This window comes from Aquarana catesbeiana, linkage group LG01 (genome assembly GCF_042186555.1).
Source record: "Aquarana catesbeiana isolate 2022-GZ linkage group LG01, ASM4218655v1, whole genome shotgun sequence".
In the NCBI taxonomy this organism is placed as follows: domain Eukaryota; kingdom Metazoa; phylum Chordata; class Amphibia; order Anura; family Ranidae; genus Aquarana; species Aquarana catesbeiana.
Genome location: NC_133324.1, coordinates 366,639,412 through 366,658,147, shown reverse-complemented (window position 1 = coordinate 366,658,147; position 18,736 = coordinate 366,639,412). Strand labels below are relative to the sequence as shown.

Here is an 18,736-nt window from a genome sequence, read left to right as displayed (position 1 = left end):
TGGAGACCTCCGAGACAGAATTGTATCGAGGCACAGATCTGGGGAAGGGCACAGAAAAATTTCTGCAGCATTGAAGGTTCCAATGAGCACAGTGGCCTCCATCATCCGTATATGGCAGAATTTTGGAACCACCAGGACTCTTCCTACAGCCTGCCGCCCGGGCCAAACTGAGGGATCAGGGGAGAAGGGCCTTAGTCAGGGAGGTGACCAAGAACCCAATGCTCATTTGGACAGAGCTCCAGCATTTCTATTTGGAGAGAGAACCTTGCAGAAGAGCAACCATCTCTGCAGCACTCCACCAATCATGCCTATATGACAGAGTGACCAGACGGAAGCCATTTTTCAGTAAAAGGCACATGACAGCCCACCTGGAGTTTGCCCAAATGCACCTGAAGGACTCTCAGACTATGAGAAACAAAATTCTTTGGTCTGGTGAAACAAAGATTGAACTTGAATGGCAAGTGTCATGTCTGGAGGAAACCAGGCACCACTCATCACCTGGCCAATATCATCCCTACAGCATGGTGGTGGCAGCATCATGCTGTGGGGATGTTTTTCAGCGGCAGGAACTGGGAGACTAGTCAGGATCGAGGGAAAGATGGCAGCAATGTACAGAGACCTCCTTGATGAAAACCTGCTCCAGAGCGCTCTGGACCTCAGACTAGGGCAAAGGTTTATCTTCCAACAGCACAATGACCCTAAGCACACAGCCACGATAACAGAGGAGTGTCTAAGGGACAACTCTGTGAATGTTCTTGAGTGGCCCAGCCAGAGTCCAGACTTAGAACCGATTGAACACCCCTGGAGAGATCTGAAAATGGGTGTGCACCAACACTCCCCATCCAACCTGATGGAGCTTGAGAGGTCCTGCAAAGAAGAATGGGAGAACCTGCCTAAAAATAGGTGTGCCAAGCTTGTAACATCATACTCAAATAGACTTTAGGCTGTAATTGGTGCCAAAGGTGCTTCAACAAAGTATTGAGAAAAGACTGTAAATATTTGCGTACATGTGATTTTTTTCGTTTTTTATTTTTGATAAATTTGCAAAGATTTCAAACAAACTTCTTTCACATTATCATCATGGGGTATTGTTAGCAGAATATTGAGGAAAATAATGAATTTAATCCATTTTGGAATAAGGCTGTAATATAACAAAATGTGGAAAAAGTGAAGCACTGTGAATACTTTCCGGATGCACTCTAATTACCTTGGTCCAGCTTGTTTCAGTGTAACTATGCAAATACAATACCTGGCTGATCCCCCATGGAAGTTGGAAATCACTGAAGTACACACCACTACTCCAGTGATCTCCACTTGCTTCCAGGTCTTCCAGGGGAGGGAGGGTGGGGGGACAGGTGTGGTATACACATAGTTACATTGGTCCAAGCTGGCAATGTAACTATGTATAAAATATCCATGCTTGGAATTCTTCTTGAATGCCCCTTGCCACTCCCCAGCAGTATATACTCATCTTTACTTTGTTCCCTCTTCATTCATCTGCCCTATATAAGCTATGAGTTACTCTAGGCAGAGCTTTCACAAGGCTAGGGACTCTATTTGCACCCCCATGTGATTAGGCCAGGGCCAATCCTCAAGAACCAGTGCTATCACATGAGAGAAAGGGGAGTAGCTACTACTCCATACACAGGAGTATAAGGTTTTCCCTCAGTCCTCAGAGTGGCACGGCAGCTGAAAGAAAAGGTAGGAATATGTTGCTGGGGGATAGAACATTAAAGACAGAACATCAAAAAAAAAAAAAGTTGACTATTATGTTGGAAGAACAGACTATAAAGGGTTACCTATATTTCTAAAAAAACACAGCTTATTGATCCACAGATTTATTAGATTGTCATGAAGGGGTCATGAAGGATTTTTTCTCTATTAAACTCGGTCATGCTTAATACTTTTTTCTTTTGCTTTTATTTATATCCTCTAGGGTTTCTGAGAATGTAAGGTGTTTGTCTTTTAAATTAAATTGAGGGACATATATCTTTTTCAGCCTAAAATCATATAAAAACTGGATGAAGAACACTTAGTTGATGATCTGAAATTCAGAAAACTTCACAAATGTTCTCTAATTGTATTTTACATGTATGCTACATATTGCCACTAGAGGGTAGTATAAATCATTTATAATTGTTCTTAGTTTTTAATTATTTTATATATTAGTATGATATTACCAGTATATACTTTAATTGAAATAATTACCTTAGGGTTAATTTTTTCTTTGGTATAAACCCCATATGAAGCTGTGAACAAGTCATTCAACAACACAATGCAGTATCCTTCCAAATTAAAAGAAAGATCAAAACTGAAAAAAAACATTAACATGCTGACCATTTTCGATAGTAAGTATTTAATACATAGCAAGTAAAAGTATATATACGTGACATTACCAGTCTAATTTTAACAAGGCATAACAGAAAAAATTAAATAAAACTTTGAATCTGTTACATACATGCAGAACTAGTACGTAAAGTGGTTGAAACCCCAGACGTGAAATGTGAACAAAGCATGTCCCTCTATAGTGTGTATTTAGGAGTAATTAAGAGCACTATGTGTCATTTCTGTCTGCTGCTTCGTTCCTCTGCTATCAGCATGAGTCACTTCTGACAAGTTTTCCTGACACCAAGAGAAAAATGGTAACAGGGGAAGGATCTCCAGCTGATTGACAGCCTCAGCTCTGTTTCTGTGTGTAGGGGGGTGTGTCCCTTCCCTCCAATCAGCTGTCAGAGCTCTCCTCACTGAGCTCTTTAGGGTGTAATTTCAGTTCGCTGGCTCCTGCTTTCTGGAAGCTTAGACAAGCTTTATAAATTCTGCACTTTAAAAAGGATGTAGAGAAGAGAAGCCTGCCGATAAACAGGTACAACTCATGCAGGAGGATTTGTTTAATCTATGTGTATAACCTGAGGCCAGTCACTTTACTGAATATATGTAAAAGTTTACAACCACTTTTAAGGTGCCTTTCATGTATGATCACATAAGTCATACTGTTCACTTTGCAAGGGAAGTTGCACTCTAATATCTTCAGAGCTTAGTAAATGTGGTGATGTTTTGATGACTTTCATCATCCATTTATGTGCAAGCAAAAATGTTTTTTTTTTAATTTTCCTTGCATGTGATTATGTATTGTGTATTGTGAAGCCACACCACATTCACTAAGCTCTGGGGAAAATTCCTTTGCATAGTGCAATTTAACTTGCATAGTAGAGCTGCACGATTCTGGCCAAAATGAGATTTTTTTCTGCTTAGAATAAAGATTATGATTTGATCATGGTTCTTGCGGCGTAACATCATCTTTCATATTATACAAAAAAATTGGACTAACTTTACTGTTTTGTTTTTTTTTTTTAAATATTCATTAAAGTGTATTTTTTTTGAAAGACCGCTGCGTAAATACAGTGTGCCATAAAATATTTCAACAACCACCATTTTATTCTCTAGGGTCTCTGCTAAAAAATATATAATGTTTGGGGGTTCTAAGTAATTTTCTAGCAAAAAATAATGATGATTTTAACTTGAAACCAACAAATGTCAGAAAAAAGTTTAGTCTTTAAGTGGTTAAACTTCCCTCATTTACACACCTAAGTTCATTCCTTTGATCTAAACTTCTAAAGGACAAAACATTACAATGTTTATGGTTAGTTCTGAGGCTGAGGAATGTCATGATACTTGGCAGACTGCCTGTTTTTTGTTTGTTTTTTGACAGCTGTCGGCTTCAGCAGAGAATTCTCTGCATAGAAAGAATCGGGACAATGCTTTGTCAAGATCGCAAGGGGAAAAAAAATCGCGCAGCTCTATTGCATAGTGAACAGTGTATTTGACTTAAGTAAATCAACCCCAACGAAGGTCCAGAACAACACTTTGAGGGGCATTACTATACAAATTTTGACCACCTCCTGTGGTTGAGAGAGCCACCAAAAACTTATCTCCCTGGTCTCACCAATGATCTATGATAGGTGGTCTTACTAAGCAATAATGAGGTCGGCTATGGGGCTGAGCTCCTTAGCACAGTATTCAGTAAAAATGTGAATAACAGGGCATCATCTAATTAGGGCTCTTGGGTTCTCTACAAGGTACATAACCATTCAGACAGCAGATTTAAGGGCTTTGCTGCATATGTATGGGTTCAAATTAGAATGTTTAAAGAACACAGATTAATTTTAAACAATGCACAGCAAAGATATGCCACATAGAGCCATGATAACTGACTGTTCTGCTTTCATTTTTGCAGGATTGGATGACAATTGCTGTTCGTGTGGGCCCATTCAGTCTTTACAAGACAGTGGTCACAGGGTAATCTCAGAGATTCGCCTATACTGTAGATATTGATCCCCAGAGACATCAGTTGAACGCAAATGTTCACACTGGTGCAATGCCTGCCAGCAATTCAATGGACTGCCTGTCTGAACAAAGATCATTCATACTGAGACGAAGCATAGCACTGACTGATATCTGATGTAAACTTAAAGTGTAACTAAAGTCAAAACTTTTAACTTTTTAGTTTTGGATAGCATGAAGAGGGATTAGAGTCTCTGTCAATCTTTATTGCTGTCTGTGCCCCCGTTAAGAATATTCACTCTCTCTAATTGTCCTGTTTAGCATTATCATTGAAAGTGAAAGTAAAGAAAATCCTAAATTTTGGGTTGTCCCCAGAAAACTAATATAGGGGAAATCTTTCAATTGTGACGCTAGTTCTGGTGACCTGGGGGGCCCCAAGGGATTCCTGTTAAACTGTGGGACAGGAAGTGAAGATAGATCTCCAAAAAGGGACACAGATGGCGAAAAATAACGGGTTATAACTCTCTTTTACTTTATCCAAAATGAAAAAACAAAAAAAACCTTTGCCTATAGTTCTACTAAAAAAAAATATAAAATTGAATCAGGTCTTCAAAAGAACTGAAGTTTGTTCAGCCAATGGATTGCTCCTGACTGTAGTTTTGATAACCTGCAATCACAAAATATAAAACTGCACATTTAAGCAGAAGAAAGAGGACTTTTTAAGAAATAAAAATCTTTAATAGAAAATTATAAGCACAGAGAAGCAAAAAGTAGCACAAAATAAAGATCTGTAAAAAAGATAAATCAGTCAGTAAAATAGTAACTGAATGATTCATGCTCTAAAGTGTTGTATTTACACAAAAGAAGTCTCAGAAACCCATAAATGAAGGCCTGGCCTTTGGTCACATCACAGACAAAAAAGCCTATTACAAATTCATACCTGGCTGCCACAACAGCTCCGATCATCATTGCTAATACGCTTAAAGCAATAGATAGGGAGTATATTTTCCTGCAAGAAAAAAAAAATATTAAATATAATTTCACCCAGCACTGCAAATAAAAGGAAGTCAGGAATACAATCACAATCAAAATAGAATTTAAAACGATTCCCACAAATGCGTCTGCGTGCTGGCCTTCAATGTATCGCTTCCACTTCGTAATGAGCTATAGATGCTTTTTTATATTGCTTGTATTAAAGTACACCTACACTATAGGGTTTCTTATACTAACAATGGGAAGAATAATGGAGAAAATATATGACTGGAAAAAGCTCTGTCAGAAAGGAACATTGTGTGGGTATCTGGGGATTTAGCAGTGAATCAGAACAGAAGTAAGGTATATACGGTTTTATTTTCGGCCCTCCAGACCAGGCTTCTTTCTTGAATTATTTTTGATTATATTGCATAGCACAATCTGTCACTCGATGCCAGGGCAGGTCTCGGCTCTTCTAAAGGAATCTCACAATATAGACCCATGCTGGGTGAAGCTTGTCATTTCTTGACTGGCACAGACCTCTGCTGTGAGGTTAGTTGTGAAGAGGCAAGCAGAGCTCAGCTTGGTGGCAGGTCGCGAAGATGACACAATGTTCCAAAAAAAGAAAAGACACGGTTCACGGATTTACATGTACAGAATCTATAGTGCTGACTCATCAGTGTGTGCGACTTTAATATCACAAAGTAGTTTTGCATGGACAACAAAAATAGTCACGTTCTGAATGTATACACATGACCAGTAGCGGCTGGTGCTAAAAATGTTTGGGGGGGTGCAAACAAACTGAAAAAAAAACATCAATTGCAGCCTCACTGTGCCCATCAAGCGCAGCCACTGTGTGCATCAAGCGCAGCCACTGTGCGCATCAAACGCAGCCACTGTGCGCCTCAAACGCAGCCACTGCGCTATCAAATGCAGCCACTGTGCCATTAATTGCAGCCAGTGTGCCCATCAAATGCCTCCACTGCGCCCATCAAATGCAGCAAATATTCATTTGCTTTCTAACACACCTGGGTGGACTCCGAGCGCAATGATCTGCGTTCCTAGTCCACCTTTTTTTAAGCCTATTAGAATGGCTCTAATTAGATGCTTCAAAAAAACACCCCTGTTGCTGTAATTCAGGCGCCCGGTGTCCAGACGCCTGAATAGGGGGCCAGAGGGGCCAGATGCCTGAATAGGGGGTGGCGGCGGTGGCCATGGATAGATTCATGGAATGCATGAATCTATCAATTCTACATAGAGGGGGTGGCTGGAGAGAGGGGGCGGCACCTGTGCGCCCTAATGGATGCACCGTTACTGCATATAACGCAGATATGAACGCCATGGATTTTTAGTGCTGATGTTTGATATGTGAATAATGATTAAGCAAAGGAAGTCATTTGTTACCCTACATGGGGTGACTCAGATTATACGCAACAATCCAAATCTTTCAAATAATTGACTCCCGTATGGATAGCTTAGGGCAGTTGACCTGCTTTAGCTTCTTTTGCATTCCCATAGACTTATATGGGGAGAGAAGCAGTTCTAAAGTGAACCAAAGCCCGTCGGCACAGACCCTTACTCTGACAAGCCAATATGAAATGTGGATGGAAAAGAATGTAAACCATTTCCATCACTACTAGAGCTGTTTTGGAATGTTCTCAGATACAAATGCATCCCCCAAGTGAAAGGCCATGGGAAGCATCTGACCTACCCATCGGTACCTAGTTTCTACATGCTATGTGTCTAGAGTCTGCTATTTCACCCCACCCATGTTATTGGCAATAGAACTGTATGCATAAAATGGTAATAAAATATACCTGCTATAGGAAACAGAGGTCATGGTAGAGTTACTTTGTTTTATGAAATCATGAGGTTCAGGCAGTGTATGATTTCTTACAACACAAACTTTGGGTTTTGTTAAAGAGCAGCTAAGAATAAATTACAGGCTGGCCTCTTTAAAACAACTATTAATTCCATCCAGAGACAAGCACGTACATTTTCCAGCTATTATCTGAAGAAATGCACAAACAGCAAAGGCAATCACATATTTTTCTAATACCAAGATTTAGAAAAACATTTATCCCTGATGTGTGCCAGAAAATCATTAACCCGTTCCTGCTGCCACACCCCAGCCCTTTAAAAGGATCTGAATGCAGGGAGGAGGCAGGCTCCCTGATCATGTGATGGCTGTGATTAGCAGTCACAGCGGTCACATGATTGGAAGCTCCCTGGTCATAAAAAATTATTGGGAGCTGTCACTGTGCTAGGAGCACACATCGAGCGCGCTCTCAGCACAGAAAAGCTGTTCCCCATGGACGCATATGTGCTGCAAATTGGTGTTAAGATCCAGTCACTGCATATCATATATGTGTGTGGGCAGCAGGAACATGTTAACACTTTTAAGCCCAGGGTTAACCATTACCTGACCAAATTCAGAATTTTGTTGTGTAGTTTACCCAACAATAACTTTTTTCATATATAATCTTTTTATTCATAGGATTTTTAATAGTTTAACACAATAGACCAAACAGAAGGTCTGGATAATTCATCTTATCAACATATATTGTATACACATTTTACTATATTGCATAATATAAAAGATTATTGAACTACCAAAGAAAGTTTAGAAAAGAGAGTGATAGAATACAAAGATAGAATAGAATGAAAAATCTTCATTTACAGCATTTCAGGTAGCATCCTGTGTTATCAGATACACAACATATGATAATAGGATTGTATGTTGAGAAGTGAAGGGGAAAATGGCATTAGAAAAAGAGATGGGAATCCCGACGATTCCATATAGGAGGAAGAGTCATTATACAATCACAAAACCATAAGAAAAACATCCACAATGCGAACCCAACTCTAGCCAAGCTGTCACAGAAACCAAAACAGTGTTGGGATGCCCATTGGCAAGCAGTGTATACATAATCACCAAGTTAAGCTTTGGTATTACATAAGTGTGGTGGATCTATCTCCAAGTTAAGAGGAGACTATGTTAGGAGGGCAATCTGCCTTGCTCTCAACAAAGGTCCATATACCAAAGAATTTACCATAGTCCTTCCATGTAGACTCACTATGCCTGGCTTGTGGTCTCCACCCTGCAACACAAGAGTCCTTACATGTAGTTAAAGTTGGCAACCAGGTGCAGATTAATACAGTTTCTCTAATTTCATCCAAGGAGTATCCATGTTGGATCTGTTTGGAACATGTGTACTCCTTGGACGAAATAAAAAGACAAATTTTATTCATCCTTACCTGTTAACCGACTTTATCTACATGGAAAGACTTTTGTGTTGCGGGGTGCAGACCGCAAGTCAGGCATAGTGAGAGGAAACAGAGAGCTCTTGCCGGCTCTGATTGCATGATTGGGTTGCAGTGCCATTATCTTGCATTTGAATTTACCATAGTGGTCTTTTGCAGGTGGTTATCCGTTGTTTCGACTCCATAATAACTTTTCTAATACAATCTGCCCTATTTTTTTCCCAAAGAATTGGTAGCAAATATTTGGCTGCATTCAGAGGATGTGGGAATACACTCTTATGATGGCTAAAAGGAATTGTGGGTACATGCATAGCTCCCAACTGTCCCTGATTTCAAGGGACTGTCCCTGATTTGGAACAAAGTCCCTCTGTCCTCCTCATTTGTCCCTCTTTTGGTCTGATCTATATACAGTAATACCTCGGATTGCGAGTAACGCGGTTTACGAGCACTCCGCAATACAAGCTATTTTTAAAAATCCAGACTCAGTTTGCGAGCATTGTCTCGCAAGACGAGCAGGATTCAAGCCAATGGGGTGTGCAGTACCGCATTTGGCCAGAGGTGGGGGGGGGCGCTGGTGAGACTCAATGTCACCCGGAGCAGCTCGGAGTCACGCGGTACTGCATACAATAGCAGTCACTGTGGAACTAATTATTTGAGTTTCCAATGGGGAAACTCGCTTTGATATACGAGTGCTTTGAATTACAGGCATTCTTCTGGAACAAATTATGCTCGTAATCCAAGGTACCATTGTAGTTGTATATAAAATCCACTACTTTTCTTTCAAAAAGTGTTTCCCAGTGCTAAACCTCTCATCCAATTTCTAAATTGCTGCGTTTGTAAATTCCAAAAACCAGTATAAAGGAATAGTAGTGGTAAAAAAGCACTTGTGGGTTTAACTATTCATTTTTTTTGTAAAATTCTTCTTTAAGGGGGTGTAGCAAGGGGGGGGGGGGGTGTCCTATGCCTACATACATTTGCTAATAGGCGTCTCTCACTCAAATCTCAAAAAGTTTGGAGGTATGCACATGGAGTAGGAAAAGTATCAGAAAATCACAAAAAACAACACAAATTTGTGGCCACTATCAGCCACATGTTGGTTTGCAGCATTGCACTGCTCCATAATAACGCGGAGCAGCAGTGACAGTGAAATGGTTCATCTTGCCAATCATTTAGTCAGTATCCACTCAACTATGCAGCTCCCCCCTGGAGATCAGAGTGATCGCCTGATGGTTGAGCTACACAGAAACAAAGTCTAACATCCTCCAGGCACTGAGAATTTGTAAAGCCTGAAAACAAAAATTTGTCAGCAGTTGGGTTTTTGGTAGAAGAGACTTTATAGAGGGGATTTAGGAAAACTGGAGTGTGCAAAATCGTGTGCAGTTCTGCATATGAACCAATCAGCTTCCAGGTTTTATTGCCAAAGCTTTATTAAACAAGCAGAAGTTAGAAGCCGATTTGCTGCCATGCACAGCTGCACCAGATTTCAAGAGCTCCAGTTTTAGTAAATCATGGGCAAGGGCTCTTCTGAAGGTAATTCAGGCATCCCATGATGTCAGCTTGTTGACAGGATTTTATTTTTTTAACCAGGAAAATGTTTATTATAGTAAACAAATAATATTACAGTACCAAAAAAAGAAAAATAAGACAAGTGCAATAAAGTGCAGCAGCCACTTACATAACCAAAGGCAGTAGGTACAGAAACCATGCCAAATATAGGTGCTATGCATATCAAAATCTATGCTGGGATATTGCAAAGATCTTTATGGTCTGTTCGGACACAGAAACAACCTCTGGTACACCAGTTCCCATGGGCAAAGTCAAGGGGTATCCAACCACTTTCCCCACAGCTTTTCAAACTTGCCAGGACATCCCCATCATGTAAAAATGTGTTTTTTCTAAGAAAAAAGCCTTGCCCACAAAAGACACCCAGGACTTATGTGCAGGGGGATCAGGAGACTTCCAGATTACTAAAAGTAACCTACGGGTGGGGAAAAAGACCCTTCCCACTGCTATCCTAGGATGCTCGTCCTCAATGACATCCTCTAAAACATTCAGGAGACAGCATTTAGAGTCCAATGTGATTCGTATCCTAAATACCATATTCAATGTATCTACAACCCGCCTCCAGTACAGATGTAATTTCGGGCAACGCCATAGTAGATGGATTTAGTCCCTGTGATCCCTTTTGCATCTATGACAAAGTGACTCCGTGCTGTACCCCATCTTATGGAGCCTTAGGGGGGTATAATGAGAATGTAAAGTTGGGAGAGTTTTTGGGCCACATTTAGAGAGCCGGTTACTACAGCCTGATATGCTTCCTTCCATTGCTCACCTGACATCGGTCTCAGGTCTTTCTCCCAAAGCGAAGTCGTCTTTCTAGGATGGCCTTTATGGAATTCGGACAACAACATGCTATTAGCATTGTGAAATAAAACCTTTAGAGCCTTCAGCCATTTGGATTAAATTAAAAATAGGGGTGGGAGATATATGCCACTCTTGCATGTCCCCCTGTGCCCAAACTGCATGCCATAATTGCAGATAATAAAAATGCATATGGGCAGATAACGAGGCAGGATTTTTAATTCTAAAACATGCAAATTAAATACAGGCTTGTTTTAAGTACCATTATCTGCTGGATAGCATTAGTAGGTTACAGACTAATTTTACAGTTTTTGTAAAGTTAGCAGATACCAAAGATCAATGTTTTCCACATATTGTGGCCTAACATGACTCATTCAAAACATATATAGAAGGACAGGTTGAAGCTTGTTCCAAGAGTAATCAGTACAGAATAAATAATAAATGTTTCAATAAAAACGCAGGATGCTGGTTCGTGACATGAACAGGAGATGTCACTGTTTCCCTTTGCAGAAAGTGCCTTATGTTATCTATCATCTCACCAGTAAAATTTCATTACGCAAGTCACCTTCTTTGTAATGTGTTCTGAAACTTGTTTAATATTATTCTGAATGTTTAAACACTTTGTGAAATAAATGCCTGTATAGAATGGCATTACAATTTACAGTTCTAATCCTGCCCAAGATGGGTTTGTTCAAGGAGATCCCAATATCAGCCTCAATATTTAAAAAGTACAAGGATATATTTCCTAAATTTTGAATTGAATTTAGTTTTAGTCTAGCATTAGCACACTGACAACCTAAAATTATTATATTCCCGCTAAGTAAAGAAAGAACAACTTTTCCAATGAACTCCAAAAAGGGAAGTTTAGGATTAGGATTGGTAGCGTAATTTCACAACATAAAAACATCACAGCCATTAATAAGCAGCAGAGGCAATCCCTTCCCTGCAGCCACACATAACAAGGGCCATGTATAGGTGTGCATGAGCAACAGGGAAAGCCTTGGCCAAATAGGATTGGCTTTTTGCAGTGACAGCTTCCTGGTGGGATAGCTCATGTAGGTTCAGACTAGAATCCAAACTCGTCTGAGCTCATCCCTAATGCAGAGGGATCAAGCCACACAAGTTTTCCTTAAGACTTTCTTTTACTGTGCTGAGTAATCAGCAGTGGAAAATAAGGTAAAGGGTTTGTTAAACCATATAACTTAAACTCTGCCAGACTCTCTATTAGAGCCTGGCAGAGCACACTGTACCTTTCTTATAGAAAAAGAAAAACGAGTGCTGTAAGTACATATTTGGTGTTGTCTTCAGGCCGGTCACATGACTCACGGACGCTGTACAGCTTTGATAGATGGATACTGCAGGAGGTCTCCCTCTGACGTCATCCGGAGAGATCACACGGCCGCTCAGCCTCTCCTGCAGTAGCCATGGAAACTGGCCGAGAGTCACGTGACCGACCTGAAGACAGCGTGAAAACGGTATTTACAGCGCTAGTTTTTCTAAAAGAAAGGTACAGTGTGCTCTGCCAGGATATGAAAGAGTTGCTAGCAGTGAGGAAAAAAGATTTTTAATTTTACTAGAAGCGGCGGGGGTGGGGGGCGGAGACGGAGACACAGACACGAGCTGACGTGCAGGAAGGAGGGGGTGAGGGGGAAGAGAGGAGAGCAGAGGGGACAGCAGCGTATGACGAAGGGCCGCAATTAGACCACGGTGATCAGGGCGGAGCTGTCCTGATTTTTGTGGTCTGTTTAGAGAGGGGATACAGGAAGTGCCAGATTCAGGGTTTTTTTTTTTTATAGTTTAGAGGGGGGCAGATTACACAATCACTGTGCTGTTTAATCTGCTTTAAGGCACCAGAAAATCTATTTTTTGGGGGGGTTAAAAAATGCTTTAAGCATTCTTCCAGATTCAACCTTAGCAACTAGGCACTTATCCACATCAAACATAAATACAGTGCTTATATTCAGTGGGTTGTAGGAGGCACCAAATCCAACTTTGAAATCGTGCGACTTCACTTGGAAGTCACATAGTTTCAAAGCTGCATGTCAGTGCAACTTCAGGTGTGACATGGCTGACATCTGTGCAACTTCATGCACAGACACAGATGTCTATGCAAGTCGCACCTGAAATCACCAAAAATAGGGCAGGAACTTCTTTCTCAGATCGGTGCGGCACCGCAAAGTCAGCATCGCACCGATTTGAACAGCTCCATTGCCGACAATAGGGTAAGACTTGTCATGTGATTTGAACATTTCTAATTGCCTGACAAGTCACACCGGTGTCTAAGGCCTGGTTCACACCTATGCATTTTTTTTTGTGTGTTTTCAGTTTTGCAGAAACACACTACAATCCATTTAACATGGTTTCCTATGGATGTAGGCATATAGAAAAATGCAGCGCATGTACAAAGGAACATAGGTCTTTATAATGGTGAAACAGTAAAGAAATCACTAATTAACCACAGGTGCCTTGAAACACAAACGTCCATAGATGGATGTGAATGTCCAACCGCACAGGAGGTGTAAGTACTCCAAGGGGTGGTGATGGTCTGATGGTTGTCAGAAAACACCTGGCATCATACAGCGACTTCCCAACCGAGAAACTGGGTCCCAATGGGTCATTCAGAGAAAGTGCAAAAAAGCCTCTTACCAGATCCTGTGGATTCCCATGTCAGCGACAGGGAATCGCATGCGCAGTTTGTCACAAATGACGTGGAATGGGAGCTCAGGAATCGCCAATCCCTTGGATTGTGGTCTGTATGGATCTCGGCCGGCAACCGGATGGGTCCTCACAACGAACCGTCCTCACACCGAACCGTCCCAGCGTGCATCAGAAGTTTCACAAACGGTCCCCCGAAAGGAGCAGTTGGAGGGACTGGATCTCATGCGGTAAATGTGGAAACAAAAAGAATGTGCCTCCACATGGTGCAGATAAAAAAAGGGTGTTTTTATTGACAAAAACGACCATACACAAATAAAAGCGTGATCACGGTGGATAAAAACAAATGGGCAACAAGGAGAGTGGTGTATGTACCCGACGCGTTTCGACCTAGGGGTCTCCTTGTTGCCCATTTGTTTTTATCCACCGTGATCACGCTTTTATTTGTGTATGGTCGTTTTTGTCAATAAAAACACCCTTTTTTTATCTGCACCATGTGGAGGCACATTCTTTTTGTTTCCACATTTACCGCATGAGATCCAGTCCCTCCAACTGCTCCTTTCGGGGGACCGTTTGTGAAACTTCTGATGCACGCTGGGACGGTTCGGTGTGAGGACGGTTCGTTGTGAGGACCCATCCGGTTGCCGGCCGAGATCCATACAGACCACAATCCAAGGGATTGGCGATTCCTGAGCTCCCATTCCACGTCTTTGTGACAAACTGCGCATGCGATTCCCTGTCGCTGACATGGGAATCCACAGGATCTGGTAAGAGGCTTTTTTGCACTTTCTCTGAATGACGCATTGGGACCCAGTTTCTCGGTTGGGAAGTCGCTGTATGATGCCAGGTGTTTTCTGACAACCATCAGACCATCACCACCCCTTGGAGAACTTACACCTCCTGTGCGGTTGGACATTCACATCCATCTATGGACGTTTGTGTTTCAAGGCACCTGTGGTTAATTAGTGATTTCTTTACTGTTTCACCATTATAAAGACCTATGTTCCTTTGTACATGCGCTGCATTTTTCTATATGCCTATTTTGTTGTTTTTGTCAAACTGTATGCAGCAGCTTTTTATTTATTTCACTGGTTAGCGCGGTGTTTTCTATTTACCTCTTCCTATGGATGTAGTTCACACCTGTGCATTTTATAGAAAGGGCTAGGGACTTTTGGTTCCACAGACTTTAATGGATCAAAAGCGTGTAATGAAAAACGCAAAATGCACCTGCAATATGTAAACTGCAATCTGCATAAGTGTGAATCAGGCCTTAAGCAGTATTAAACCCAAAAGCAATCATTTATTCTTAGATGTGATGCATTCATTTTCTTTTTTAAGCTTTCTTTCCTTTATTTTCCCCTGGCAATCTGGATTTTTTTTAAGATAACAAGCTCTCCTGCAGATGTAGCAGTTACAGGGATGAGACAAACCATTGGCCACTGACAGGGGTGCTTACAGTGAACAGCTTTTATATATTTATGCAAAACCTTTATCCCAAAAGGAAAAAAAAAACATGTGCTCTACTGCTTATAAAGTATTAGCTGAAATTCGGCTTCAATTGTTTTGTGTATTTAAATCTGCTAGTACATCTAACACTCCCCTCTCCCCAGATTGACAATACTGCTGTCCAAATGTGCCACCTGTGTACAATTTAGAAATTAGATGAAAAGGTTTAGCATTGTAAAACATTTTTTAAAAGATAAGTAGTATATTTTATATACAACTACAGGGCCGCTGATAAGCCAGTACAGTCGGCCTGTTGTACCTCACCCGGCGTCCTCAGCTCAGCAGGGGGGCTCTGGCAGCCTCACAGATGATCGGTGCAGCGGCGGGGGGAGTTACAAGCACCGATCCCTCTTTGTGGCTTTCAATGATGCAGCTGACAGCCGTGCAAGGCTGTCAGCTGCTTTATTGAAAGCCACACAGGGAGATCGGTGCTTAAAACCCTCCCACCGCCGCACCGATTATCCCTGAATGCCCATCAAATGTCCCTTCATCTCTGGGCCCCCATGCCCTCTTCCGGCTCCCCGTGTCCTCCTCCAGCTTCCGGTGTCCTCCTCCAGCTCCTCGTCTGCTCCTCCAGCTCCTCGTCTGCTCCTCTGGTTCCCAACTTGTCCCGGATCTGTCAGGATGGAGAGCTGAGGAAGGAGCCACTAAACATGTAATTTACCAGCTCCTTCCTTTTATGAATGAACAGAGCCAGTAATCACTGACTCTGTTCATTCATAACTGAGCATAGTAAACTGTGTTTGCGATGCTTCAGTTTATGAATGGGAAGGAGCCTCTGTCTCCTTTTCATTCATCTTCAGGGCAGCTGAGGCTGCTAAGAAAGGGACTGGGAAATCTCTGTCCTCAGTCCTTTTCCCTGTCTCAAAGGGGAGATGTCAGGGGTCTGTTTAGACCCCTGATATCTCACAAAAGCCAAAAGTAAAAATAATATTAAAAAAACGCACTCCCCCCCCCCAAAAAAAAATGAAAGCATTGTAAAAAAAAAAAAAAATTGTAGAAAAAAATAAAACAAAAATAAAAAAACTACTGACACCATACACTGCCCTACTGATATGATTCACTTTCAACCTCTTCCTCCAAAAAAGAATTGTGAAAAAAATAAGAAGAAATTAAATTTAAAAAATAAATCCATTTAAAAAAACAAAAAATGTATAAATAGAAAAAAAAAAACTACTGACACTGTCCAGCCATAACCATCTATCTTTTCAAGGTGTGGGAGGGGCCAAGGGCGGGGTTGAGGGTGGGGCTGAAGGGAGGGCCCCATGATTTCTATCAGCGGCCCAGTACAACTATATAGGTCAGACCAAAATGAGGGACAAATGAGGAGGAAAGAGGGACTTTGTTCCGAATAAGGGGCAGTCCCTTGAAATCAGGGACAGTTGGGAGCTGTGCTTTGGCTTCATGCTCTTTGCAGTCACTTACTGTCTGAATACAGCTGTGGCTGCATGTCCTTGCTCGGGGTGAGTTTCCTGACGGTGACAGTGGCAGTACATGCCTGCGCAATGAGGGCTGTAATGGCCACCTATAGCCTCCCCATTATAAGTGCTTTTGACCAGCGGCAGCTCATCCATAGGTGGCGCAGCTCCCCTAATCTCTATGCCTTGGCCCCTAACGTCCATGCAGGGCGCATAGAGTTTGAGGGGGTTTTTTTTGTGAAGCCAGAGGCTGGCGGGCGGGTGAACAGGGGAGCACCAGCCGCCATTGCTTCTGACATGGTGAAAATGTAGAGATAGTGACAAAGCACTCTTACCCTGAACATAGACCTGCATGGCAGTATTTCCAGGTGTAATTTAAATGAAAGCAGCAGATTTAAAAGGATTTTTGAAATTATATTATCATGATAAAGATTACATGGGATTGGGTTTTCGGCAATTGCAGACACAACTGAAAGCATTTAATGAGCTACCAATGGCATCCAGTGAAAACAGGAACTGTCAAAGTTAGAAACTTTATTTATTTTAGCTTAGTCTGAGCTCTGTATAATCCATCAGCTGCAAGCTCTGATGGAAAACTGGTTTTCCAGCATGACTGTTCAACAGGAGCCAGTCGTTAGACCAGACATTTACCAAATTTTGGCAGGATTCTTAATGAACTATGCAAACTTCGGTACATGTGTATCCGGCTTTACTTCCTGAAGCCTTTTGGGTGTGACTTCACCTCTTGCGTTATTATTGACATTTAAACTTAAGAGGTTTATAATGTCATTTTAAATGACATTTTAAATCAGGTTTAAAACTGGCTGGTATATATAAGAAAGCTGTATTTTCATTTCCTTCGGGTTTCTAAATGTGTGAGACATAGTTACATAGTTTGTCAGGTTGAAAAAAGACACAAGTCCATCTAGTTCAATCAAAAAAAAAAAAAAAATACAATCCCATATACACAATCCTTTACCCACAGTTGATCCAGAGGAAGGCGAAAAACCCCAGCAAAGAATGGTCCAATTTGCTCCAGCAGGGGAAAAAATTGCTTCCTGACCCCCCGAGAGGCAATCGCATATTCCCTGGATTAACTTTACCTATAAATGTCAGTACCCAGTTATACTATGTACATTTAGGAAAGAATCCAGGTGTTTTTTAAAGCGATCAACTGAGCTGGCCAGAACCACCTCTGGAGGGAGTCTATTCCACATTTTCACAGCTCTTATGCCCCCTACACATGGTCGGACATTGATCGGACATTCCGACAACAAAATCCATGGATTTTTTCCGACGGATGTTGGCTCAAACTTGTTTTGCGTACACACGGTCGCACAAAGTTGTCAGAATTTCCGAACGCCAAGAACACGGTGACGTATACCACATACGACGAGACTATAAAAGGGCAGTTCGGTAACAAGCGCGGCACCCTTTGGGCTCCTTTTGCTAATCTCGTGTTAGTAAAAGTTTGGTGAGAGACGATTTGCGCTTTTTCAGACTCGTGGTTTTCAGATCGTATTTCTGGTGTTCAGTTTGTGCTTGTGGGTTTGTATCTGGTCTTCAGTGCGTGCAGCGAGTACCACTGACCTGTCATTGTGTTCTTGTCCGTTCATTACTGATTTTCAGGTCACTCTTCACAGGTCTTGCTGTTCTTCAGTGCGTTCTGTTACTACGTTCTGAGCAGCTGACCGTTTTCTAGCCATGTTGCGTGTACTCATCGTAGCGTTCGTGCTATGTGGGGGCTTGGTTTTGAGGTCTTTACTTTGACACAAGCCCAGTCCATGAACAGGGCGAGGAGGAGTTCATGGAGTAAGAATTGGTTGCTCCAGCGTGACCAATTCTGTCACATGCTTTTGCTCCGTGAGAATAATCCTGATGATTTCAGGAACTTTCTCCAGATGACGGACCCCATATTTCACCATTTGTTGGCTTTGCGTGACCCCTTATATCAGCAGGCAGGATACCTGCATGAGGCAAGCCATCACTCCGGAACAGAGGCTAGTCGCCACCCCGTGGTACTTGGCGACGGGGAGAAGCCTGCAGGACCTTAAGTTCTTGACAGGCATCTCCCCCCAGACTCTGGGGATCATTATCCCAGAGACCTGTTCTGCCATCATCCAGGTCCTGCAGAAGGACTATATTAAGGTAAGATTTTTATCCTTTAACATCACATTTTATTGTATTTAATGTTTGATAATATATTGTATTTGCCCTCTGATTCCTCCTGTATTGAATTGTATTGTAATTGTACTGTCTGCCCTCATGTTGTAAAGCGC

At 41.7% G+C, this 18,736-nt stretch overlaps 1 protein-coding gene across 1 annotated transcript in view; it reads right to left on the bottom strand.

Moving 5' to 3' along the window:
• SLC35D2 (solute carrier family 35 member D2) overlaps window positions 1-18,736 on the bottom strand; it is a 184,851-nt gene that overhangs the window by 87,156 nt on the left and 78,959 nt on the right. Inside the window, exons 6-7 of the mRNA XM_073633125.1 lie at window positions 5,222-5,290; window positions 2,209-2,311 (exon numbers count right to left, since the gene is read on the bottom strand). Coding sequence (XP_073489226.1) covers window positions 2,209-2,311; window positions 5,222-5,290 — 172 coding nt within the window. The remainder of the gene's footprint in view (window positions 1-2,208; window positions 2,312-5,221; window positions 5,291-18,736) is intronic.